Raw genomic sequence first — 26,531 nt, 5'->3', positions numbered from 1 at the left:
ATCTCTGTTTAATTGGTACCAAGACGTTACTGTGCATAGCAAGTATCTTTGGAGTCTGAATCACACAGGGTTTTCTACAGAAAGAGAGATATTTAAAATAGAAAGCTTGGAAGTGCTATGAAGTAGTTTGTCAATTTTTTGTGATTTTTGTAAGGAAATCAGAGCGTATCACAATGTTTGATGTTATCCTACAGTTTCTTGCCAATGTACTCCTTGTTAAACTTGTTAAATAAAATAATCAGTCAGTCAGTACATATTAATACTGAGAAGTTTCTCACTAGTGTGTAAGTTTGCTGTATCATCAGCACTTGTTCCACTGCTGTTCAGTTAGTGGTAACATAAAAGACAATTCAGCATTTCATTAATATTCTGTTTTTTCTCTTCCTAAACACTAGAATAAAGGTGCAGTGGAGCATTGGCTTTTTCATTCAGAAGCACGTGTTCAGGTGGAATAATTACTGAGTTGAAGCTCTCCATGTTTGCTTTCAGTTCAGAAACAAATTTTAGAACATTATCCAGACATTCTTGTAACTGAATGTTATGATGTAGCCTGATTGAGGTAGGGTATCACAGGAGTACTGGTTGGATACCTCATGTAATCAGTTGATCTCCTTGGACTGACTATTCCTTCCATAGTACAGTGCAACCCTTGGAATGTTCTACACCCTGTCACTCAGATAGAGAAAGTGATAACTCTGATAGACAAACTAAATACCATCATATTCCAAAGCAAATGGAATTCTGAAGAGAGGAAGATTCTTATTTTTATTTTTCATAGTGTAGAACTAAAAAAAAACATTCTGCTTCATGAAAATCCCATTTTTTTGCTTATACTTTTTGCAAACATAGCCTAGAATCAAAGTAGAATGTATACATACACCATACAGTGTTGATTGGAAATTCCACAAGATACTGTAGCAATGTGGACAGGCACAAGATCCACATCAAGCCAATCCAAAACTAGATGGTGTGAATTTAACCTGGTCAAAAGGAGTATCTTCATAAACTGAATAGAAAATTGAGGTATTCCAGCCGAAAGAAAATCTTCATTTGCTAAAACCAAACTCCATAAACTTTTCAAAAAGAAATTAACTTTCCTTTCTGGTTTGGTTTTGTACTTAAACCTTTTAAAAAAATATACAGCACTTCTTAGATTTTTATTTTTAAAATGTAAAAATATCAATATATAACCAAGGGGTAAGAAGTTCAAGTTATCTAATTAAAAACTACTAAAATGTCACATGGATTGGCTGTTAAAGTTAAAAATTGTTCATTGTATGTTGTTTCTTGAAACACTAATACATCTCCTTCAAACTGATTTCAAGTTAAGTTTTTGTTACCGCTAGAAAATACTCTGATAATCTATAATAGTGTGTGGCAATATGTAGGTGGAAAAGCAGAGAGGGGGGAATCTTCAAAAATCTTAAAAAATAGCAAGTTTAATAAGTTTAATATTTCTACCAACCATAACAATTGCTTTCAAAAAGATAAGCTAAATAATATTTAGCACGATTTAATTTGAAATGCCAGAGAGAATATTTTTACAGCATTTTCTTACTCCTGTTAAATTGACTGCACTAAACCCTCCTAAGTATACTGAACAGTACTTGATCCAAAATTCTCTTGCTTTCCACAGCTGTGCTACTCCAATCAATCTGGTGCAAGTTTCTAATTTTTTTCTTACTTTCTGATCTCTGCAGAGTTGGGACTTTAGAGCTAGTTTGTTTCATACAGCTGCAAGGCATTTTATTTTTTCTAGTTATTATCAGAAATCTGTAATTTCAAAGGTTTAACTGAAGGATACACTGACCATGAATGAAGTGCCTTAGTCTAAATAACGAGGAGGCAAAATGACCATTAGTTGAAACTTCACAGTTCTAAAATATCCCTTCTTAACTTGTTTGATCAATTTTTACTGAATAAGATATTACAAATATGACTTTTTTTCTTTTTTCTGTTACTAAATTACATTAATAGAAAACCTCTAGTGTCTTATTTCTGGAAATGGTGACAATTTATTTTCATTTTACTAAATTGATTATTATTAGATACACTTTAATAAAGAATTTTTTGACTCATGTTAACCAAGCATCTGATTTTTATTTTCCACTCAGCCACTGTGTTACTGGCCCTCTGTGTTAAAACAGTAGTTCTTTTATTGGATGGTTGTAATTATTTCAGATTATTTTTAGCAGCTTTGATCAAATTGCTATTTTATTCTGGGAAAAAAAAAAATAACTTTTATGTCAAAGATACAGAACCGTTCTTCCCCCAAACTCAGAAATTTTTTCAAGTTAAATAGCGTTTGGCATTTTCTTAAGGGTAGGTATCATGTTGCTACATCAATAGGAAACAGCCCCTTAGTCTCAAAGTGTTGTGTGCCACCGTGATGTTTTCTGTGAGAGAGCATTTATTTTTGAGTATTTAGTACAATAAAGGATTCCAAGTACCTTTTGTATTCTATAAATACATTAGGAATATCTAGTTGCTTTGAGGGAGTAGAGAGAAAAGTAGCACTGAAGAGTGTTTTTCCTCTTACTATCCCTTTGATCTTGCTAAGAAGCGTTGAAGATGAAATCTTAGTTCCGTTGAAGACAGCCATGACCTGGAAATCCTGGCTCCCTTGCAATCAGCCTTTGGCATGGTGCTTCTCCAGTGGCATTAGAAGAGCAATGCTGACGTGCAGGTTCTAGACATATGAGAGATGATGCTCTGGAGGATACAACATAGCTCATAGCTTGACAGGCCAGTGAGCTTGGATGCATCAGCTGTTCTGTGGTAATTCCCATTGCATTGCAGGCTTACCCTGGGACAAATAGAAAATTGTGTCCTCCTCTATGAGTGAAGTTGAAGTTCTTTGTTTTCAGCACTCAAGAGCAGTTGACAAGCATTGACTTGATTATGGGGTCCATATAACTTAATGCTTATTTTGCTGAAATTACAACTGGAGTAAATTGGAAGGGCAATATGATTTTTAAAAAATATGAATTCTGAAATATTGATAAAATATAACATAAATATAGGACAATTTTAGGACCCTAATGTAGAGTATATTAGCTATATGTTAGTACTCTAACTCTTCTGCTGCTTTGAAAATCAAAAGCACCTTTCAAATATTAATCACATAATAATGTTTATAACCTGACAAATATTTTCCTTACTTTAAAGGTAGGGAACGAGAGACTTTCCTAGTGTGAAGGGCTTGTCGAAGGCTACACAGTATTCAGAAGCAGGAGAATTGGAATGTCTTTAATAGTAGCTCCAAACCAGTAACAATTTCTCAGCAGTGCAGTAGTGTTAGGAAATTGATTTTGGCATATGTATACACACTTGTATCCTGTGAACAAAAATGTAGCCTTGTTGTAACATAAGTAAGGTTCTTGTGTCTACTGAAGAAATAAGAAAAAAAAGCAGGGGCATGGAATAGGTGGAGAAAACTTTTGTATTTGTATTTCTCGAGTATACCAAATTTATTTAGTTTGTGAATTGTCAGTAAGTAAATCCACCAGCTTTCCTGTCTGAAAACTGTTTTTGTCAGAAGCTGATAAGACTAGCTGTTATAATGCTGTACTTAGTTCAGGTGATTATCAAACTCTTAAGTTTGACTCTGTAGATTTCCTTAAAAAAAAAAAAAAAAAAAAAAAAAAACCCAAACAAACTTAATTCACAGTATTCCAGAAATCAAAAATCTCTCCCATACCCAGCTTCAGATAAGGCCTTCAGAGAAGAAGTGTGGTGTTTTTTTCCTGGTAATAACCTTTGAAGAGGGCTTCAAACAATAGTTCCAACCAGTTGGTTAGAACCAGTTGGTTAGTATTGAACATTCTGAATTGGTCAGTATTGGACATTTCTGATCTAGATATTAATATTTCAAACATTGCTCTCTGCAGAAGCCAGCAATTCAATTTGTGATTATTTTCAAAACACACAGGCTGATATATACACTTATATATGTATAATATCTCCTGAACACGCTGGATTGGCATGTAAGAATGATTGCACGTCCACAGAAATGAGAAAATTTATTTTTTATGGGCCTTTCAGCTGTCTGCCTGAGAACGCTACAGACTTCTCATTGTCCTGGTACATTTTTACCTTCTGTTTTTTAAATGGCCATACAGCAGTGACACAAACCTCTTGTCCATCTGAGAAATCAAAGATGGAAAAAGCAATTTCATACTGCATTGTTGTGTGAAACTTCACTCCCTCTATGGGGAGTAGTTGAAAATTGAAGTATAGAGTTTGCAGTTCACTGCTATAAATCTTTTTTCCCCCCCTCTTTGACTAGTATGTCTTTGCAAAAGAAGGTGGATTCCCATCTTCCATGAGCTTGTTTCTGAAGTCAAAAGTATATTACTGGTTGAAGGAAGGAGTGTCTGAGAATATACAAGTATCTAGGGAGCTCTAGACTTTTTAAATTTATTTATTTAGTGACTGGCTAGTACTCATGGTAGCTAGTGATTTGTTTTTGTTCACAGAACCTGCATGTTCTGAAGTCATGTGACATCATCTACAGTAAATAGTGAAAAGCAGGTTTTTGCTTTGTGAGTCAGTATGCTGCTTGTGTTGAAAAAATGAGGAGATAAGCCTCGCCTGTCATTTCAGCTCTTGCTCTTATGATAAAATCAAACTAATTAAACCACAGGAAGAGAAAGTATGTCCATTCCCTTCTCATATTTCCTTATAGTCCTTATGAACTTCCCTAAATGATGTATGAAGTAGATGTATCTTGTAATGTAGCATGTAGTTCAACTGAGGGGCCATTAGCCATACTTCCAAGCCACAAATCAAAATGGCTGAGGATGCATTGCACATCTTTATTCAAGGTTCTTGAGCTGTTGCCTTTTTTTATGGTAAAGAATAAAGGTACTATTCACTGCTTAATGTAATATCCAGATGATTTTTGAAGTTATACACTTACTGCTCTTTATGTTCAGCTAGTTAAGGAATCAAACTTCTGTTTGTGGTTTTCATGTATGATGAAGCTGATGTTAAATTAAGTCCTTAATGTAAACTTTGGTATTTCAGATGTTTTATAAGTTTCTTATTTATCTTAATGTATTGGAGTAATTGCTGTGAATGGAGGGGCTCTACATGTAAAAGAGTAGATGATGTTGATTGCTAGACCTATAACCTAGCTAGTTATGTTTTATGAAGGCCAAAATATATGTTCTGTTTGTTAACTTCTAACAAAGTTACTTTTCCCATGCTGCTCACTAAAATGAAATTTTTGCCCAGCATTTTGTTTACACTCATATAACAGAAAATCAGATAGTAAGAGTTAATTTTAAAAGAAATCTCATGTGCAGCAGTATTCTCCATGATGGAACTTGTTAACTGTAAATGGAGATTTAACTGTAAAGTCTACCTCTTTCCTTGGCTTCCACTGCTTTCAAGATAGTGATATAAAACACTGTCTGGGAGGACAATTAAAGATGATTATTGTTTGAAGTAAAAATAATTTAAAATACAGGCAAATTCTGGAGTTCAATAACGTTACAGCTGGAACAAGACTACATTGAAAGGGTGAATATCTGCTGCCTCACTGAGCCCTGCTAAATACTATTTGCCCTGAATTAACTTTTGTTTAGTTCTTTTGATAACAACAAACAACTTAAGCCTTGTAAGTGCCTATTTAGTACTCTAATTCTCTGTTTTGTTGTGCTTGCTTAAAGAAGCTGTTTAACTCTTAGATGATCAGCTGCTGTTTTCTCTGTGCATTCTCAGGGATAAAAAAACCCAGTAACCTCCTAAGTTTTAGTTTGACATGGTGGGGTTTTTTTTACCTTATATGTAGCCGACGTGTGTTAAGGATGTTTAGGCTCAAGAAGAGTATTTTCTGTATTATGATGCAGTCAATTACGTATCAGTTAAAGCAAAACTGATCTTTTTCTCATCTCCTTAGATGTCCTGTTCCTTCAGCAAATTCTCTGTCTGATAAATCAAGGGATCACACAGATGATGATGATGAATACAAAGTTCCTTCTTCACATCCTGTAGTACTGAGCTCACAACCACCTCATAGTCATAATATAAAACCTCTTGCTCGGTAAGGTCATTTAGCAGCCTTGAAGACAACTTATTTACCAAAACTCTGCTTTTTCCAAAATTTAACTATATTCAACATTTATAAAGATGGTTATGCTTCTGAAATGTCTTATCTTTTCAAGCTTGGATTACTTATGCCTCTGTTTCATTTGACCACCACCTCAGTCATGAACCTGTGAAGTTCACTTTATTGAATACCTTTTCTGCAGTGGATCCTTTTTTCCCCTAGGTTGATGTTTTCCAAACTGGCCAGCAGATTCAATCCCAACAACTCTTGCAAATTTAATTTTTTGGAGAATTGTGTGACTGAAATTCCTCATCAGCTTTGAAAATCTTAAACTTTCACATTTTATATAATTCGTTTTAAGAAGCAACACAGTACTGAAAAAAATGTGAATTGGTAGCCTCTTTTTGTCCCGTGTTTCCTATGTTTTTATGGCTTTTTGAGCCAGTTTCACGGTGTATTTTCTGTGTGCTTCTCAGGAAGAGAACCTTTTTTAAATTCAGATAGAATATATCTCTCTTGCTTTAAACGTGTTTTAAAATAATATCTCTGAAGTGTCACAGTTCTTAATTATTAATGGATTATGGCAAGGAGATCTGGAGCCAAGGGACGGGGCAACTGAAGGCTGTGTCATTCCTGGTGAACTTCTTGGTCTTTGACTCATTAAAAAACCTCCTGAATGTCTGGAATTCAGAGAGTAAGTCTTGGGAAAAAGAAAGACCAATTCTCTACTGGTCTTGTAGGTCAAAAGTATATTAAAATCAAGTATTGATCTAAAAAGCTCAGACTTTTCTGCTATTAAAAAATGCAGTGACGTATTGACATTTTTTCCTCTTTCAGTCAGAATGTGATGTCAAGGACCCACCATCAATAAAGCTTGACATGTCTCTCATCCCAAAATTAGCCAATTACAATTTTTTAGACCTCTTTAATCAGACATTTAGAACAAGTAGAAAAAAGGTCATAGTCTGTTCACTCCTTGCATGCAGGTTAAAAATTCTGTCTTTATTAGAAATGCTGCATAGATGTGAATATTACACAGCTGTCTGAGTTTTATGGTCTCAAGTACTTAAATTCCTATCTACACTATAAGACTTAAAAAAAACTCTAAAACAAAACAGTGATGAATAAAACTCTCAATGTTGGCCAAGCAAAAAAATGGGAAAGAAAACAAAAATAAAAATTCTAAGATCCTAATCCTTTTTACCTATCCTATTTTTTATCTGAATTTATTGTGCTTCTGCATGGGAGAGTCTTTCTGTTCCATGCAAAGTCATCTAATAGAGATGAGTTGCTTGCATGACTAAAGTTACATAGGGTATAACCTTTCTTAGACAAGAAAAAGTCTTCAACAGAAGAGAGCAGCATGTGGACAGATTACCTTGGTTTAGCAGCTTCTGAGGGCTATGTCTAGGTTACTAAGTAGTGTGGTGCAATAGGAGTGCGTCTGTAGAGATGACCAATTGACTCCAAGAACCCCACATCCGCACTGCATATTTTGGGAAGTTTTGGATTCAGACTAGCCCTAACATGGTCCTGTGGCTGGAGTACCCTTTAGTAATTGCAGCTGGATGAGCTCCTGCAGGACATCTTGTGAGTTAACATCATCCAGACGCAATTGAGTCTGCATGCTTTGAGACCTCTCTGCAGTCTAAAGTGCTATAAGTAAAGATGACTTGTGGAGATTTGTTTCAATTCATGCTCCTGACCTGAACTAAAATGCTAATATCTAGATGCACCCTGAAAGATTCTCAAGAAATTAACCGTCTGGAAAACTAGAAAGTTCTCATTTTCCAGTATTCTTCTTTTGCAGAAAAAGAATTGAGTGCTTTCAATTGGCTGGCACAGGATTTCACGAGGCTATTAGAATTATTAATAGAGGCTGTAGATGGAAAGCTGATTTCAAAGTTTTTTCTAGTTTTTAGTTTATTTTTTAGCTAGCGTACTTGGTCTTGCATTTATAGTGGATATTTTGACACTAATCCAGGACTTTTACGGAGAAAATAACGTCAATATGCCATTCAGGTTGCTCCATGATTAAAACCACCAACTCTTATTATTATATCTTCTTCTGAGAATTTTAACTTGAAACAAACCATTCTCCTAAGCATTTAAAAAAATAAAATCCTATTGAATATTTATGGATTAATATATATGATGTTCCATATACTTAAAAAGTCTCCTTAGATATGAAGCTGAGATAAAGCTTTCAAAAAGAATCTTGCTTCTGATTGATGCTGCAATCTTTGAATGCATTTCTTTTAATCTCATGGGGAGAGGAGTGTCAATAAAAGCTTAACTTTTTAGTATTGTTAGCAAAACTATTAACAACAATTTTTTTTTTAATTTTCATAAATTTTTAGCACCTTTCAGTTCTTTCTGCCACTGTCACCTTTTTTTATCTCTTTCCTAAGTGTTGCTTCTTCACTTCTTGGATAGTATTTAAAAGTTTTCAGCAAACTGAAGAGCCTACAAAATTTCTTCTGGATGTTTTGTAATTTAGGAACTATGTTATTCTTCCATCTTGCCCCAAATTTCTGTTGCCTCTAAGACTTTTTGCTCTTTTACCAGTAGATATGACAATGCTAAAAATATTGCATGAGTAATACCAAAAATGGTTCACAGTCTTATTTTCTGGCAGATCAGTTAATTGTCTGGTTTGTTACAGTTGATTATCTCTTCCCAGGTATGGGGCAAATTCAGCAGTAAGTATAGAGGGGAAAGGATTACTAATTAGGCTACTATTAGAAGAATGATAAATTATTACATTCACTATCTTTTCCTGATAAAGGTTTTTCCACAAGGAAAAGGACAGAAGGGTTGCTTGTTAGCAGTCATTTGCTGCTCTTTTTTCTGGTGTTTACTGTTGATATAATCAGGTATTTCAGCATGATTTGTGAACTGATCACTTAACTGGGCTCATTATGACCTGCAGACTTCTGAAGTGGTGCCATGTTAAGTTATCTTAGTGCCTGTGGCTGGTTAGATTGTTGAAAATGCAGAACAGATTCAAATTAAGCTGGAAAATATTCTGTTAGTGCATATGCTGAGGAATCGAAGGAAGTGTTGCATCCACTGCATTTGAGAGATTGAACCAATCTAATTTCAAAGATAGAAGCAACACTTCCTTTACCATTTCCCTGGGGAAATTAATTCATAACAAAATAGCTCTTACCATTAGTTTTTTTGTTTTGGTTTAGTTTTTAAGTCTTGTAATTATTCTTACATTGATTTCATTACTCCTAGTTATAACTCTTGGGACCACAGACACAATTTCACTTCCTCTTTCCTGTTTATATATTTTAAATGATTCCAGACCTTTATTCATTTCTCCTTTCCATATGGCCAGAGCTGATAGGTCTATTAATATTTATACTATTGGTAAAAACCCAAGATCTTAAATTTTAGCTGTATATAACTCTAGCAGATTTGCCAGTATTTAGTAATAATGGTGCATGGCGGATTGGGATTTTTATTTTTAAGATGGAATTATTTAGCACAGTGGCCTTTTTCCAAAGAAACTCTCTGGTTCTTTCTGAATATGCAGGGTCCACAGTTCCAATGATGGGAGTAATTTCCCAGTTCTTTACGTTCATTTAAGCAATATTTAATATTATGAAAAGGCTTTTGTTCTATGTTTTTCCCTGCAGTATTTGAACACAGTCATCAAAAATAATCTCCAGTATTTTTCTGAGAAGATTATAGGCAACTTTTGGTTTAGATGATGTTTGTATCTGATACTGTTGTGGAATTTTGTGGGTGTAATATGCTTCCATTTTAAAAAATTAGTAAACTGTGGTAGAAGTATCAGTGAGACAGCTTTCTGATACAGAAAGGATTAGGTGCCTGCAAAACTGCTTTGGCTAGTTAATTTAAAAAAAAAAAAAAAAGTATGGCTAAGAGTTTAGTTGAAATTTGTTATTGCTAGTGGTGTGTTGTGGTCTGTTTCGGGGTTTTGTTGTTGTTGTTTTTTTTTATTTTGTTTAATGACTTTTCTGTGTACTTCAGCATGGATAGTTACCAAAATCCACAGTTCCTTTTGCCATATTTCTGGTAGGGAAAATTCAACAACTGGGAAGGCCCGTAAAGTTTAAAATTCGTACAGCTTATCACCTTTCATTCGTTTCCATATAATGGGCTGCCAGCTCAGGTACTTGATCATTCTGAGAATTAATACTTGGATAACTGGTTGATTGTTTCCTGTTTCCTGTCTGTCTTCAGGGTGTGTGAGAATGGGCAATGTGCTGGAGTAACGAATGGGACACACAGTGCTACTTCTGAGATGAAGAAAACAAAACATCCAGAGTTAGGTATGGTTTTATTTTTCACTATTTAGCAAGCAAATTTACTCTGTGCTGTTCTAGGGGTACATCAAGAAAACATTCACTTCTTGTGATTGTGTCATTCAGGAGATGTCTATGATGCACCTACTGTTCCGGTACCTTTGCCACCTGCACGACCTCCTACCAGAGACAACCCAAAACACAGCTCTTTGCTCAACAGGACACCCTCCGATTATGATCTTCTGGTGCCCCCTTTAGGTTGCAGACTTTTTGCTGATTACATTTAATGGTTAACATTGCCTAGATGAAACAAATGCCATGTTTATTGAAAAACAACCAATGTTGACTGTGTTGAGTACCAAACAAGCTATGAGCTAAATACTACAGCTGTAAGTCAATATTTGTGTCAATGATTTGTACTTGGTATCTGTCTGTACACCCTCGTGCAAGACAGATGAAAAGGCATACTAAATCTGTATTCAAGCTATAAAGAAAAGCAAAACCATTTTCCCTGAAATAAATTATAATTTTTGTCCCTTAACATGAAGTTTGAGCCTTGCAATTTAATGCAAGAAAGGAGGGTTTTTCCTATTGTAGCTTAAATAATTCAATTTCTTTTATGAAATACAAAGAATACCACCAAAGAGGTAGTATTTAAATCAAAGAAAACTAATATAAATAAAGTTTATTTATGGTTATTTGTTTTGCTGGTTTTTTTCCCTGCTATCAAGGGACAGTTCAAAACTCACTGCTGTCTACAATCATCAAAAGCTGTCTTTTCCAACCCTAATTTCTGCTCTGTTCTCCTACACAAAAGTCAGTAAGCTCTGCATATATACTAGGGCTGTGCTTGGCCACCACCCACACCTTCATTGACAAACTCAGCTGCATGATTGGTAGACTGTAGTGTAAGTGTCATTGTCCAATTTTCTGGTTCCATAAAACCTTTTGAACATTTGCCATTTTCCTGCACTATGCTCCCTCTGGTCCCTGAAGTGCTCCTGAGTGCCAGAGTACATAGAATTGAAGGTGGAAGAACCCATAAAAAACAGATTGCTTGGTAACCCCAGTCCTGTCTGCACCACCTTTGTGTAAGAGATACATTATTTTACCAAGCCCTAGAAAATTCAGTTTATATCTGGGGTCAGAGCTTTAGATCAGCAGATAAAAGATAATACACAGTATAAATGTAGCAGATTCAATGTAGTCAGCAGAACCTGTTTTGCTTTAGCCACTGAAGCATAGCTGTTATTCTACCATGATATTCAGTGAAAGCTTTCATTATTATACACTTTTTTGCAATTGAGCCACTAAAAGAAACCTCTCCCTCATCCCAGAAAAGAAACTGAGCACTGCAATAGGTCATTCAGAGCATATTTTAGAAGAGGACTGTGCATAGTAAGAGTCAGGTTTACAATTTCATTATTGGAGTCACTGAACTGCTAGATGAACCCAAGGAGTAATGGTCTCAGCAGCCAGAGAAAAATAAATTTTAAGCTTCACTCTTTATTCTGCAGTTCTTAATGAAGTTTTGCTCATCTAATAATTCTTTTCTAAAATGCAGGAGAAGATACGTTTGATAGTTCACCCCCTTCACTGCCACCACCACCACCACCTGCTCGGCACAGCATGATTGAGCACACAAAACCTGCTGGCTCAGGAAGCAGACCTCCTTCAGGACATGAATTTTTCCTTCATTCTGGTAGGAATACAAAGGAAATAATGTATTTTATTTAATTTTTCCTTTACCTCAGAAGCTTATCTGTTCTGTGGTAAAGTGTTCATCAGGCTTCAGTAGTTTATTTTGTCTATAAATCATTATACAAAATATTAAAAATAGGGTTTTTCAATGGTGGAGATGAAACAACTCTAGAATATAAAAAGAATTAACTTTTCATTATCACAAAGTAATGAAATAAGGTCAATATTTCTCTACTAGACTAGACGTTTTGGTAAATATTACTTTTCTGGTAAGAGCTGTTACTTGTGGAGTGCCAAGTTTTTTGTTGCAATCTTTAATACTAGTCTGTATCCTTTTGTCAACTCCACTCTTTTCTATAGTAAAACATACAAGTAAAACATACAACATTTCAAGTTGGAATTTGGGGGGGAAAAATAGAAAATAAGGGAAAAGAACATCCTGCTTTGTTAAAACTGTTGTAGAATTTTGCTGCAAAACGATATTAATTATGAACACAGTTGCAGGCACCCGTGGTTCACAACCTTTTTAAGAAGTTAATTTTTCATCTGTCTCTTCCCATGAATCACTGTGACACTTTTTCAGTTCACTTATTTTGCTTGTTAAAGGTATAAAAGCTATATTCACAATTTACAAATGTTGTCTTTGTGTTGAAAAGTGATTGATTGTCTGGTTAATTAAGTTGAATACATTTGCTGCCTATGGTACAGATTACAACAGGATTGTTGTAGGTAATAGTTCATACCTATGAAGTGACTTTTTTTCTTTATGGAAGCTTCCAAATGATGTTGGTGTCTTAAGTTTACCTGTCCCAGGAATATTTTCAGTGATTTTCTACCTTGTGGTACAGTTAGATGTCTTCCTCCTCCTATCCATTTTTCTTAGAAGCTGTATGGAGAGGGATATATAAAATGTTTTGCCACTAGTGTCACAGGAATGTCAGAATGTAGATGACACAATCTTGTGCAACTCCATAATAGCCTGACAGGTTGTTGGGTGTTTGGCGGACCTTTCTGAATGATACTAGCTGTGGGATGAAAACGAGCTAGTTTAGGTTGAAATGGAATGACCTTTTATGGAATGTTTTTATTATTCAGTCCAGTCTGAAAGGGTTCCTCAACTGTATCATCTGATGCAGAAACACGCACTGGACCATTCAGTTCTAATGGCAACAGAGAGGAAAAACAGAAGCCCTCGCACACAGATGCACACAAGCTCTGTCGATCTGTGTGCAGTTCCCAGAAACATGCAGAGTTTTAAATTATTAAGTGTTATTTCCAAATAATCTAAGGAACATCACTAATAGTTTTAAAAAAGTATTTAATATTTTTTAATTAAAAATCTGTATATGTGGCCATGTGTTCTTCATATTTGCACAGTGAATGCAATCTTACAGCAGCAGTTTTCATTAATCTTTTAAGTGTATAGATCTACTTAGGCATACATGGTTGTGTGCATTGGTCTTTTTTTTTATTCATATGGTATTTCTAAAGCCATATTACTCCCTTTCTTCTTGTCAAATAAACTGCTGTAGATGATTTATGATGAGTTTTTGATGATTGGTTTCCGTACAAGTCTTGGGGGTGATTTCTCAGCTATTCATCAGGGCCTGTCAGATTAGAATAATAATCTCATCATCAACAACAGCAAAAAGTTGTACTCATATAAAAACACTCTTATGAAACCAAAGCAGAAGCCATGATGATGTTCAGGATGATGTTAACACTTGCTCAGCTGCATCTTCAATAATTAAAAAAAAAAAAAGAGGAGAACACAATATGCCTCTCATATATGTTTTTTTTCTCTCATATATTTAATTCTTTTATATATATATTTCTCTCATTTTTAAAATTGTGTTTCTGTATTCAGCAGAGAGAATGGAAAAGCCTAGTCACAGCCTTTACCAGTCCCTGTAATATTTACCCGTAGCTGGTACTGTGTGAATAGGAAATCTGCCCTGCAGTCTTTGTGACAAACTGCAGAGCACAGAAGTGTTCCCAGGCTCTAACCAAACTGAATAACTGGGATAGTTCTAATAGTGCTGCTTCAAGCTTTGCAACCTCTTCCATGCTTTGGCAACCACAGTCCTAGCAGTGCCAGGGTTGGGCATTTGAAAGGTACCTCACAGATATAAAGAGAAGAGCCATGGTCAGTGCAGGATAGACCACCTTTGAGCTGTGCTCTTTTTTTTTGTCACTTCCAGACATATTTACGTGTCTACTATACAAGTGTTGAATTTGGATGTATACATGTGTATGCACGTGCTATTTGGGGACACCTCTGTTTGGATTCATGGCTCCTCTGTCTGAAGGGAGGCTAGTTTAAGTCTAGGTTCTATGCATCAGCCCTCCTCCAAATAATAATTCTAATTATTCTAAAACATCTTTTTTTGTTCTGTTATTGCAGATCCCCATTTTGATCCAGTATCTGGTCATGTTCCTTTGCCACCTGCTCGTAGAGTAACTGGAGAAAACGTCAAAACAAATAGGACATCTCAAGACTATGATCAACTTCCTCCCTCTTCAGGTAAGGTAGAAAACTGTTCTTGTAGAAAATTACAACTTTATGAAGCAGATAAATTTCATCCATAAAGTCCAAAACAGTTTTTTTTCATTCTGGGCAACAAATGGCAATGGTAATATTGCCTTACAAAAAATACAAAATCATCAAAGGATAACAGAGATTAAAGTCCAGCAATAAAGGTAGGAGTGGCTTCCTGTTATCTGTAGGTGTAGATATTATGGCATCAGTTTTACCAGCTGCCAAACTGAATGCTTATGTGAGTTCTAGTGTTTCTTATTTTTTGAGAAAGGCAGAGATTTTTCTGCTACCTCTAAAGCTCATGAGATCTGAAGTTCCGCAGGGACCATGTACATCTCACTTCCATCTTTGTTTCATTGCTCCTGGAAAAAAAAAAAAAAAAAGTAGCTTCAGACTCTAAAGCATTATTATTTCTAATCTTTTTTGCTAACATATTTGTTTGAAGTTCTAAGAATATTTGAAAATGTTTTTTAATAAGACAACAAGAACGAAACCAAATTCAAATTCAGTCTTCAGTCAATGGAACAGATCCAGTGGAAGCAATTCCTCTGCCTTAGAAATTTTGCTTGTGGTTTTCAGGCAACATGAATAGTATTTAAAGGAAAGTTATTCAAATTAATTAAAATAATTCTAAAATATAAAATAAAGTATTACCTGTATTTCAAAGTTCTTTCACCAGTTTGTAGACAAATTTTCTTTTCTTTAGATGTGCATGATATAAGGGGAAAGGGGAAGATTGTCCCACCTGCATCATTTTGCTGTGTGGGGAGACCACCCAAAGAAAGAGCCAAGTGATACTTTGAACCCTTATTTGTGAATTGTGTGTGAAAACTCTTTTCTACTGCATAAAGAAATGAAGGGACTTAATTCTCTAGTCTTGCAGTTGTAATGCTAATCAGTGTTTAATTGCAACAATTGCAAGTGGAAAAATCATACATTTTTAAATTGTAATTACATCTCTGCTTCTTAGGAATACATAGTTCATCTCTGCTGTGGTATAGGAATGAAATAATATATTTTGCCAACTTAAAAGTACGGGGGAAATTAAGTAAGCATGAAGAGTGCTACAGAATTTTTAATGAATAGCACATTTGAGGATTAGTGTGATACCATTGGTAAATAGTAGCACTTTTGGGAGGATATTTCTACTAATATACCAGTGTTTCTCTTTTTTTCCCCGTTGTTAGGAAAAAAAAAAAGTTTTATAATGCATGCTTTATATGTCACACTGTGAGGGATCTATTTGTCTTACAATGTTAACCTGATTTATTTAGGGCATTTTAAATTCTTTTATAATACAAATTGTGACAATGATACAACTGCCTTTTAAAGCTATGGAGTTTTCCTGCAATTCTTGCAATTCTTTGGTAGAACAACTTTTAATTTTCCTAAATTACTTCAAGATGTTTGCTACTTAAGATCTTGGAGCTTTCTGATGTCAGTTAATAATTTTCTATCTGTATGTTTCCCACAGCCATCTTCTAAAACACCTACATGTGTCGACCTTTGCTATAAATATCATTCTAAATCAGCATGATGTACAGCAAGATATTCAATTTAATTTCAATTAAATGAAAACTATGTGATAGATCATGTCATACTGTTAATTGGAAAGTTGTTTTTACAGTGGCAGTAATTCTATAGAACAGAACTGATGAGCTTCAGGATGAACTGATTCACCTTCATCTATGATTTAAAAAGACAATGCAGAGATGTAACTCTATTTAGAACTTTTGTTTTTGCATTTATTCCAAAGTAATCAGTTCACTTAGGAAATTTTTCATTTCAACCCTTTTGCGTGGTGATTCTATGAACTAGAAAAGAAATGTAGTTCACTCTAAAATCTAATTATAATTTAGCCACTGGCTCCCTAGAGTGGCATGGGGAGTCCTTTAACTTCTGTGCTTCGGTTTGACTGCTTTTAAGATTGCTGTCATGATGTTTAACTGAATTGCTAGAATGTAATGAGAAATTTATTCTGATTTAGCAACGTATTTAGTATTGAACACTTAAGAAGTAGTTCTCCACTATGCACGTAACTATCCCAAAGGCATAGTTTTTCAAACTTCTTCAATACAACTTTTTAAAGTTATTACAATCAAACCAAGAGGAGATACAGTTAGCATATTTTACCTAAGGACAGCCAAGGATACATAGGAAAGACAGAAGAAAATTAGACCTCTAATATAATGTCTGCTGTATTTTACTGAATTTAGCTATTCTGTAAGAGATGGATTCAGATGGGTAGTCAAGTATATTTTTCTGTTGCCTGTTCACTTGCCTGGCCTTATTAAAGCTCTTGCATGCAAATTTACAGTCCTTTACTCAGAAATTTTGGGGGAGTGTGTCACATTATTTCAGGGTGGATTTCAGTTAACCCTAAGGGGACTCATCTGCTGCAGTAGTGCAAAATATGAAGATCATACCTAAGAGCTTGATGGGCCAATGTGTGCAGTTTTACTCCTTTGTCACTTTCTCTCTGTCCCTGCTCGGTCAGTTCCTTAGTATAGATGTCCCCTGGGTATGTTTTGTTCCTGTACCCCAGGTAGATTAGATGTAGCTGCTTGCCACTGCTTCACAGAGAAAAGCCTTTGCCACATGGTTCTCTGATGCTTCTCAGTCTGTCGGTGAAAGACCATGGAAACACAGAGGAGAAGCAGCAAGGGAAGAAGAGAAGAGGGCCATTTCACAGCAGAGAGGAACAGACAGTTGACATTGTTACAAATATCCTCTTCCCACTGTGCTACAGAGCTCTGGCAACTTTTTCTGTGCTTTTTAAACACTTATTAAATGAGCCTGTCTCTGCCTTTGTACTAACCCGTTACCTAAGGGTTAAATCTAGTGCTGAATTACAGAAATGTGAGTGATAGAGGAAGCTCCTTGCTTTAGAAACTGTTAATTGAATTACACAATTAGAAAATCTATTTCAATTTTTTGTTAGGCATCCACAGGGGCTGAAATATCAGAGAGGTTGGGAAGTCCTGCTTAAAAACCTCTATCTCAGTGTCCAGATGGACATGCAGCTTAGGCTTAGTATCTTTAAGCTCAGGATCCACTGTGATACCCAGCTTCAACTAAAATTTTCTGTGGATGTGAAGATACTGAAAGAGATGTCAGCGCTTAAAAAAAATAATAATGGGAACTGAGTTGGAGAGAGAGGGCTGAAGATCTTAAAGTATCTGTGCTATAGAGAGATGTCACTGTAGTGAGAACAAAATGCCTATGCTGCAAATCCGCTGACAGATTTAAAAATGACCTTTCTAAATGATGTGATTGCTTAAGAAAGTTTGTTCGGAAGCTCCAGCAAAGTGAAGGCTTTATACAAGAAATAACGTCAGTGTTAAGCCTGTATTAGACTGAGTAGGGCAAAAAATATTTCATGTGATACAAACACATACAGAAGGATCTGATCTATGCATAAGGAATTCCTTCTGTACTTCAAGCCCAGAGGAAAATGTAGTTTGCAAATTAATTTTGTTTCATCCCCTATAGAAATTAAGTCTATAACCAAATGTTCATATTAAAAGTTTGAAATGTTTGTGAAAGAAAACTGATTGGTTTTAACATCATATACCACTTTTTAAAATACATATTTAAGGATATTCTTCTATTATAATCTTGAGTTTTCTAAGTTAAATGAGAAATATGAACTTGTTTCTGATTGGATTTTTAGTTATTAACCACATTTCCTGAACTATAGTTTATTTCTCAAACCAGTGTGTTTCATGGATCATCCACACCTTCACAGCAGGTTTGGATCTGCCTCAGGTGTGTTTACTAAGATGTTTAGCATTTATATAATTCTTTTCATCTTCAGAGAGGAAAATATCATAAAAATATGAAATAGCCCTTACTATCTGTAGGTTGTATCGTAACTATTTGTAAGAAAAATAGGCAATGAAAATAGAACAAAGTGAATCTTTGCCCCTTACTGTAAATTTTTAATCAAATTATTGTTATATGAATGTCACCATCTTGCTAAAAGTACTGTTTGCTTATCTTCTCCGAATTAAGAAATGGAATTAAAATTTATAGCAACATTCTCATCCGAATTAATGGAAGCTAAGTTGAGAGAAAAATGCACCTTGGTTAGAAGCTCACTAATGTGAAGTATTTTCATTCATCTGAAGTCTTTAATACACTTGGTTAAATTACAGTTCTCTCTATCCAGCGTTATGATAATGTGGCATGTTGTAACAGCAATACTAGAAATACAACAGCCTTTCATCACTAAAAAACTGCCTCTCAAGTACTTAACACTGCAAAATGCCATTGCTGTCACTTTAAGTAAACAGGAAGCGTCACAGCCAGAAATTTCTCTAATTTATCTATCAAAGTCACTGTTGATGGAACTTTTTAGAACTCTTTTTGAAGGATTAGAGACTTTTCTTTTTTTTTTTTTTTAATACTTTGCTCTTGAAAGTGTTTTCTGCTCTATGCCTGCTTGTATTTAAGCTTCTTATTGTGGAATCAGTAAGGATGAAGAGGTTTCAGTAAAGTACCAAGTTTACTTGAGCAAGAAACTCTTGACTTTGAGAAGATTAGCCCTTTTTAATATTAGCTTTTTCATCAGCACATCATGATTCTTAACACCAGCATTAACTGTGAAGGTAACCTTTCTGTAGAAGAGAAGGAAATGGGAGATATTTCCAAAGGTAGACTGGAGAGGAAGGATCATGTTCTGTTCTCAACACTGAAAATAATTGGACTAGAGATTTTTTTGACAAACCCAGTTATTTCTGTACCTATGCGTAGCTGCTATGCACGAAATTCAACTGCAATTAACTGAAAAGAATCTGCAAGATGTATGAATAAGTGAAAAATTTTTCTCCCTCAAGCATATTTGGCTGGATTCCTTGTCTTCACAACATAGTCCGGAATGAAATTGTGATCAAATTTGTTTGGCTTTTTTTTTTTTTTTTTTTTAGAAACAGACTAAGAAAAAGTTCTCAAACAGCAAGTTGAGCCTTCAAAATTCTGACTGGCTATTTTCGCCATCTTTGCTGTTTCATCATACTTGCTTTTTCTTCCAACTTTGGATAATTCAGATTGTGACTTGAATGTTCCTATCATATTACTAAATAGTATTTCACTACATTATTTCCATTTTGGATGTTCTTGAGGAATTCAGCTTCTGTCTTTTAAAATGAGATATATCAGTGAATTAAGATTACTCTTCGTGTTTCTTTAGAATTTTACTTTTTAAACTGTTTCATGAGGCTTGAGCTACCTATAACACTATTTTATAATGGTTTCTATCTCCTTTATTTGAAACAGATGGTTCACAAGCACCAGCCAGGCCCCCTAAACCACTTCCTCGGAGGACTGCACCAGAAATACACCACAGGAAAACATACAGCTCTGACAGTTCCACGGAAAATGTGGATGCAAAAATAGCAAAACTTATGGGAGAGGGCTATTCCTTTGAAGAAGTCAAGAGGGCACTTGAAATTGCCCAGAATAATGTTGACGTGGCCCGTAGTATTTTAAGAGAGTTTGTCTGTTTTCCTCCACCGGTCTCCCCACGTCTCAATCTATAGCAGCATCAAGATATTCTTGGAGCATGTGAATTCTACGTACACATGTGTGGATTGGGGAATGAGAGAACGAAGAGAATGGAATATTTTTCTTTCATCCTTAGTAGAAGGGTGTTTGTTTCCAGCCGTTTATCAAAGGCTCATGGCTGCTCTGATCAAGACTTATAAATATGCTGAGGCTTATGTATTTTTGCTAGCCATACTTTTTTAAATCAGGGTTGAACTGACAAAATAATTTAAAGAAGTTTACTTCCCTAGAACTTTTAATCTGTGAAATGCTTTTTCTTGTTTACAAGTTGGCAAGTTACAGTTTTCTAGTTGACGCCTGTACTATGTTCCTCTTCATATTCCTTTGTACTTGTGGTCAGTTCTGCTGTAGCATTCCCAACGGTTTCCATGCTGACCACCCCATCAACTAAATCATCACTTTCCAGAAGTTCTGTGTTTTTGTTTTTGTATTTTTTTTTCTCTTACAAGATGCTTTAATTGGTTTTTTTTTGCATTTCAGCTCATCAAATGCAAAAAGTATGTGGCCTTCACTACTGATTTTTTTTTTTCCTTCTGAGAATCCTTTGCTTTTGAGAGAGGAAATATCTGAATGTAAAATGTATTATTCTGTCTATGAACTGCCTTTTTATAGGTATTTTAACAGTAATGTTGGGCAGCTTTCTGTTTAACATGAATTCCATGACCTGTAGTCCTCAAGGTCTTTTATACAGAATTTCCACAAAAAAAAATCCAGACCAACAAATGAAACACTTCTTGCAGCAGTGATACTGAGTTCTGACATGTAAAAGCTCTTTCAAATTTGAGTATTTGATTGCAAATGCTCAAAAAAGCAAAATGCACACTGTATTTTGATTACACACTAATGGCACCAGTTCTCTGACCTATGTAAACTGAGGCATGCCAGGCTAAAAGGAATCTTTTTGAATCATATTAATGGTATTCAGGTAAATTCCAGTTCTAGCTTCTGTAAAGTCGAATGCAGTTAATTTTTTGAGTGATTATCCTGTGGTTCATTGTGACTTGGATCAGTCTGTATTAACATGGAAACTTTAAATCTTTGATGCACTGTTAATTCGTAATGCTACTGTAGCAATATTTTTTGCGAAGTTCTTTAGTAACCTCCTCCTCTCTAAACTTCATAATTCTCAAGTATATGTTTAATATCCAAATTAATTCGCTGACTTTCCAGCTACTTAGTTGGAAATACATTTTTGCTTTATGTGGTTAGTGATTTTATTTTTGAGCCCAAATTGATGAAAGCCAAATTAAAAATCTTCCCAATTTTAGAAAAGAGAGAGAGAGGACAACTCTGTTCTTAGTACACTCAAGAGTCCAAATATTTTCAGAATAATTCTTAAGATTGCTGCTTTCTTGGTTTTTTTAGGAAACTTTGAAATCTTATTTTCTTTTATTACTATTGAAATGATAAAACCATATGGTCGTTAGAATATTTTTCACATTTTGAGATGTGACCAATATATGAGAATTTTCACAGTGTGCTAAGCTGGGTGTGAGGTATGTATTTATTGTTCCCTTTCAGCTGTCTGTGTTCTCCTTCACTCAGAGCAGCTGGTAAAAGTTACATCGCTTACAGGATCATATCTCAGCAGCATTTATTTTAAAGATTTTTTTTAAAGACAGCAAATGGCTCAATTGCGGGATTCAAAATAACTGGGAACACCCAGCAGAAATTACTGTGATATCTCAAAGTCCATTGTTTCATCAAAGAACTTAGTCTTAAAAGTAATTAAATAAATTATTTTGTAGCATCACAAAGCATAGTATGGATATCATTAATCTGCTTCAGTGATAAAAGATGATCAGGAGAATTCAGGTTATAGGGAAGAGCTTCTGTTCCATTTTGATTTAAGCAAATGATTCTGAGTTTATGCCCTGAAAAAGGGAATTTGGAACTTCCTTTAAATGTTCATTCCTTGAGTACAGCTTATGCAAAGTTTTGGTTGAATTACATTCCCTGCTTTCAGATCAAGTAAATCTCTTTCCTCTGGTTTGGGGGAAAGTTTTGCGTAGTCTTGAACCCTCTTGTTAATTTGGTTTGTTTACAACAGCACTCTAGCATTTAAGCTAACTATAAATTCAGAATGATTCATAGTATTAAATTAAACACTGTGGTTGTACTGGAATTACTTACATGAGGTTCTAGCATAACTGCCAGCGTAGCAACGATGGCAGTGAAAAAAGAATGCTTTGTAAAGATGAGCAAACAATCTGCAGATTGAGACTTGAAATTTTGAATTGTAATAGAGATTTTCTCATTTTTATGCAGCAGCTTAGTATAAATGACAGCCTTACATTTCAATTAGAGGCTGGAACTGCTGCCTGATAGACTAAGGGTTTTAAATTTTTCCTTCTCCTTTCTACTTTTGACCACCAGTGACACTTATTTTATTTTTTTTTAGTGTGTTTTAAAAAAAAGCTTAATGAGCAATATTCTGAGTGGTAACTTGAAAAGGTTTTCATTAATCTTTAAATGAGTGTGCTAATAACACTTCTAAATAGTGGAACACGAAGACTATTTCAAACCTGTTTTGGTTAATAGTTTTGAAGTAAAACAGAGTGAAGTTACTTTGCTAGAGTGTTGATGTTTACTATGCAGGAATTAATAGGCTTAAAATAAATTAATCTGGCTACAGTCTCATTCTCTAAATATATTTTAACATTTTGAAAGACTTAAGGGTTTGAGCCTGGCAGCGTGTTACGCACATACATAACTTTAAGGAAGGCTGGCTTCAGTGAGAGTGCTTGAATGAACAAAGTTGGTTAAACTCAGAAACGTGTGCTATCGTATTTCTTCAATTTAAATGCCATTGCAGGCTTTAGACCATCATTCTGATGTCTGCTGGCCTCACCTTTTATCTCCTTTTGGCTAAATTACTGCATTTTAAGCAAATTGACTGAATCAGAAGTTGAGCAAAGTAAGTGGACATCGTCAGCATGGATCTTTTCCAAAGACTATGAGTGGAAAAAAATTGAAATTGTGATAAAAGAAATGAATTTAATATGAATAGCCATGTTAATGTCTTGGCTGGAACCCTAAAAAGGCCACTGGTAAAATGTGTTAATGTTCAGTATCTCAAGAGTGCATTTGGCACAGTTTTTTTCATAATGTGAATTTAGGAAGTTTTGTACCGGGATCATTTCTTCTGTTATATTTCTCTCATTTTCAGCTTGAAGCTTTACTTTGCACTGATGACTCTGACCTGAAAGCATTTAAATTTGTGTCTTAAAGCTTGACAAATTTTGAAGCAAATGAACACCATATTCTAAGCAAATTCAGGTACTACCTGTTAACCTGGAATTTAGCGCTTTTAGGAATGATTTTGTGAAAAAGGACTTCAGTAGTTTCCATTTTGAAGGATTTTCTTTCAAATAACTATTTTATCTGAAAATGCCTTTTATAAACTTGTCTAACATGTGGCAAACTTAGTGATGTGTTCAATTAATTTATATTTTATTCAACATCCTTTTTAAATTTTGGTTATTATGTAAGCTCAAATTCTTTATCTGTTCTTGTAAGGTATTTTATAAAATTAATGTTAACAGAATGTTGGATTGGTCCGTGATTTTTCAAGACTCTCTCTCTGTTATTTAATATTATTACTTTTCATATGCTGCTTTAGAAATACAGCCTATCCTGTGTAGAGCTACTAGAAACCATTGTTTTGTAAGCCACAAAAATGAGGCCTTACTCTAAAATAAGGTGAATCATTGCATTGAGACATTAGTTTTATATCCCCATACATTACTTCATTTCTACATTTCAGTAGTAAAAATTTTTAAGTTGGCAGTGATTTCAGGGTGTGCATGTAATAGTTACATGGCAGAAAGATGATAATCATTAAATATTTAGAATCCAAAGTGGTGAACATATAGTCCAATTGTACATTAATTTACAGGATTTTTTGCCTGAAGAAAATTACTGTAAGGTCACACTGATATTTCTCTAACATCCTGTGCATTTACATTCTCAAGCATTGTACTCTTAATGTAAAAAATATTTTGACTGTAAAACGTTATTTTTTGTTACTGTATTCCAGCATTCTAAAAAAGGGTTAGAAAAATCTAACCCCTCTATTATGCATGACAATACAACTATTACTATTTAAAGCCCAACACTATTCCCTGCAGGTCAGATTAGACCTTCAATTATGAGATTGTCATGGTACTTTCTTCAGTCTGTGTTAAATCCTTGTCCATTATATAGGTCAGTAGTCATATTACTAAGTAGGGAAGTTAACTGTTTGGCATACTTGTCCATAGTTCTGTAACTGCCTATTTCTTTCATTTTCACTCCTCTGATGTGAAAGTCAGCTGTTACTTTATGGTGTTATGATCAAATTTTAGCAACTGGGTGCTATAGGAATGTTTCAGGAATTTTTTGTTTGATAAACACAGTCATTAATTCTGTACAAGGTACCTGCCTCCATTTATCTGTTGCAATGAGTTTCCATCAGGAAAATGATAAATTTAGATTTTAAACCACTGTGTATTATTTTGACACCTAAACATTCCACCTGCCCTTTAGATTATTTCATGTCTAGCAGGGAAAATTCTTACTCTATATAACTCCTAAATCCTATATGTCTTAATTTAAATCAGAAAATAAATCTTAAATTTGGGAAACCTAATCCCATAACCTTCCTGAACATAATAAGGAATGTGAAGGCCTCAGAATAATATGAACCATGACAAGATTCTTGCTCCCTAGACCTTCTTGTTCCAGAAACAAAAGCACAAACCCATTGAATACTCATCTGACTGTGAAGCTGCTTGTATCTCTCTTGATCTGTGAAGGAACCAACCAGTCTAACTACAATAATACTTGTTTGAAAAAAGTCAGGGTTTTTTTAATTGCAATAACTGCCACAGTAGCCAGCAAGATGGGAGAGGAGCAGAGAACTGCATAAAAGAAGATAATTCTGCCCTAACAATCCAAGCCCCTCTCTCCTGTAGGTGTACAAGATTTAGCTGTTTTGAACGGCCTGGATGTCTAGTGCAAATGAAGGAGTATTTCTTAAGATTACTCCAGTCTTCAGTTACTGTGTCCTTCTCCCAGAAGCTCTTTAAAAGGCGTTTTGTTATGGAACAGGATGCAAGGTCTTGGCAATAGAGGGAAGTGTGGAGTAGCACTCTGCTCAGAATGTTTTTTGATGCTGGTGAAACGACCAAAAGCTTCGTAAAGATTTAGGTGCAAACACCTCTGTTTTAAAGTTCATCGTGTTGGTTTTTGGAAGGTGTGTATATGTACATGGTAGTCTGATAAAGCATGGAGGAGAGAGTAGTATTCCACTGATGTCAGCCTGGGGAGTTCAGAACTAGGCTGTGATACACCTCTCTGCAAAAATACCTGCTCCTTTGGGATAACTGAACTGATTCTGCACAATAGTCAAGCTTCTATAGTCATCCATGTTTTAAAAGCCAAGTTTTTCTCCCTAGATAGCTGGGGAGGTGCATACATTTACTCCAAAATAAGTAGCTTGCTTCTATGTGTCTGTGTAATGATTAGGATGCTGAAAATAATAAACACTCCTTAGTTTTCATTAGACAAAAATGCAGTAAGTACCCTAAGGAGAAATTGTCTTTTATTAATTTGCTAATTGAATATCACTGAATTTCAAATACTGTACAAAGATAAGTAAGTCTACATCATCAGCCATTCAGAAATACCTCAAGGTAGCGGTTGGCATAGTTTTCTGAAGCTTGAACATGTGACTTTCAGGTGTTTCCTCTTGAAGTTTACATCTTCATTACCAATTCAATGTGGTACATGTAAAATTCTTGGACCATTATTTCAAAACTTTTATTTCTTGTACATTTCACTATGGCTGTTATCAGTAGTACCTTTATTATCTAGGCTTATACACTGACATTCAAATTATCCTGCTCTCACACATCCCAGCTTGGGTCAAGTTCAGCCCCCAGTTCCACAACAGATGTATCACTTTGTTTGCATCCTCATCTGCTCCTTCTAAGACTGTTTTTCTTCTCTTCTCACCCCAAGTCTCTTCACAGTGACATCAACCACCAGCGCATCCTTCATCTTTCAGTAATGACAGCCACTAGACAGTTTCCCATCTCAGCTTGCGACCACATCTGTATTTTCTTCTGTAATCTCTCATAAGTGTTCTGCTAGTCTCATCCGTTTCGATCATTGTACAGATTTTCCGTGCCATATCTGAATGGCCCCTGTGAGCTTAGTCATCCAAAATGGATTCAGAACTCTGTGAGAAAGCCTGTTTTCTTTGTTAATATCACTGGCATTTTTTCCTGCTTCCTTCTCAGCCTGGAAATGTGGTCTTGTGTTTCATGATTTGTTTGTCAGGGACAGAGATGAACTCCACTGCTTATTTCAACAGATCCCTCTTCTGTTTCTGAAATGTGAAAAGAAA

The 26,531-nt window shown here is 35.1% G+C and overlaps 1 protein-coding gene across 1 annotated transcript in view; it reads left to right on the top strand.

Moving 5' to 3' along the window:
- CBLB (Cbl proto-oncogene B) overlaps positions 1-20,943 on the top strand; it is a 30,957-nt gene extending 10,014 nt beyond the window's left edge. Inside the window, exons 5-9 of the mRNA XM_010177764.2 lie at positions 5,906-6,049; positions 10,274-10,362; positions 11,900-12,037; positions 14,441-14,560; positions 19,853-20,943. Coding sequence (XP_010176066.2) covers positions 5,906-6,049; positions 10,274-10,362; positions 11,900-12,037; positions 14,441-14,560; positions 19,853-20,115 — 754 coding nt within the window. The 3' untranslated portion in view covers positions 20,116-20,943. The remainder of the gene's footprint in view (positions 1-5,905; positions 6,050-10,273; positions 10,363-11,899; positions 12,038-14,440; positions 14,561-19,852) is intronic.
- Positions 20,944-26,531: the final 5,588 nt, after the last annotated feature.

This window comes from Antrostomus carolinensis, unplaced genomic scaffold (genome assembly GCF_000700745.2).
Source record: "Antrostomus carolinensis isolate BGI_N321 unplaced genomic scaffold, ASM70074v2 scaffold3971, whole genome shotgun sequence".
Taxonomy (NCBI): domain Eukaryota; kingdom Metazoa; phylum Chordata; class Aves; order Caprimulgiformes; family Caprimulgidae; genus Antrostomus; species Antrostomus carolinensis.
This window is presented reverse-complemented; position numbering and strand designations above follow the sequence as displayed.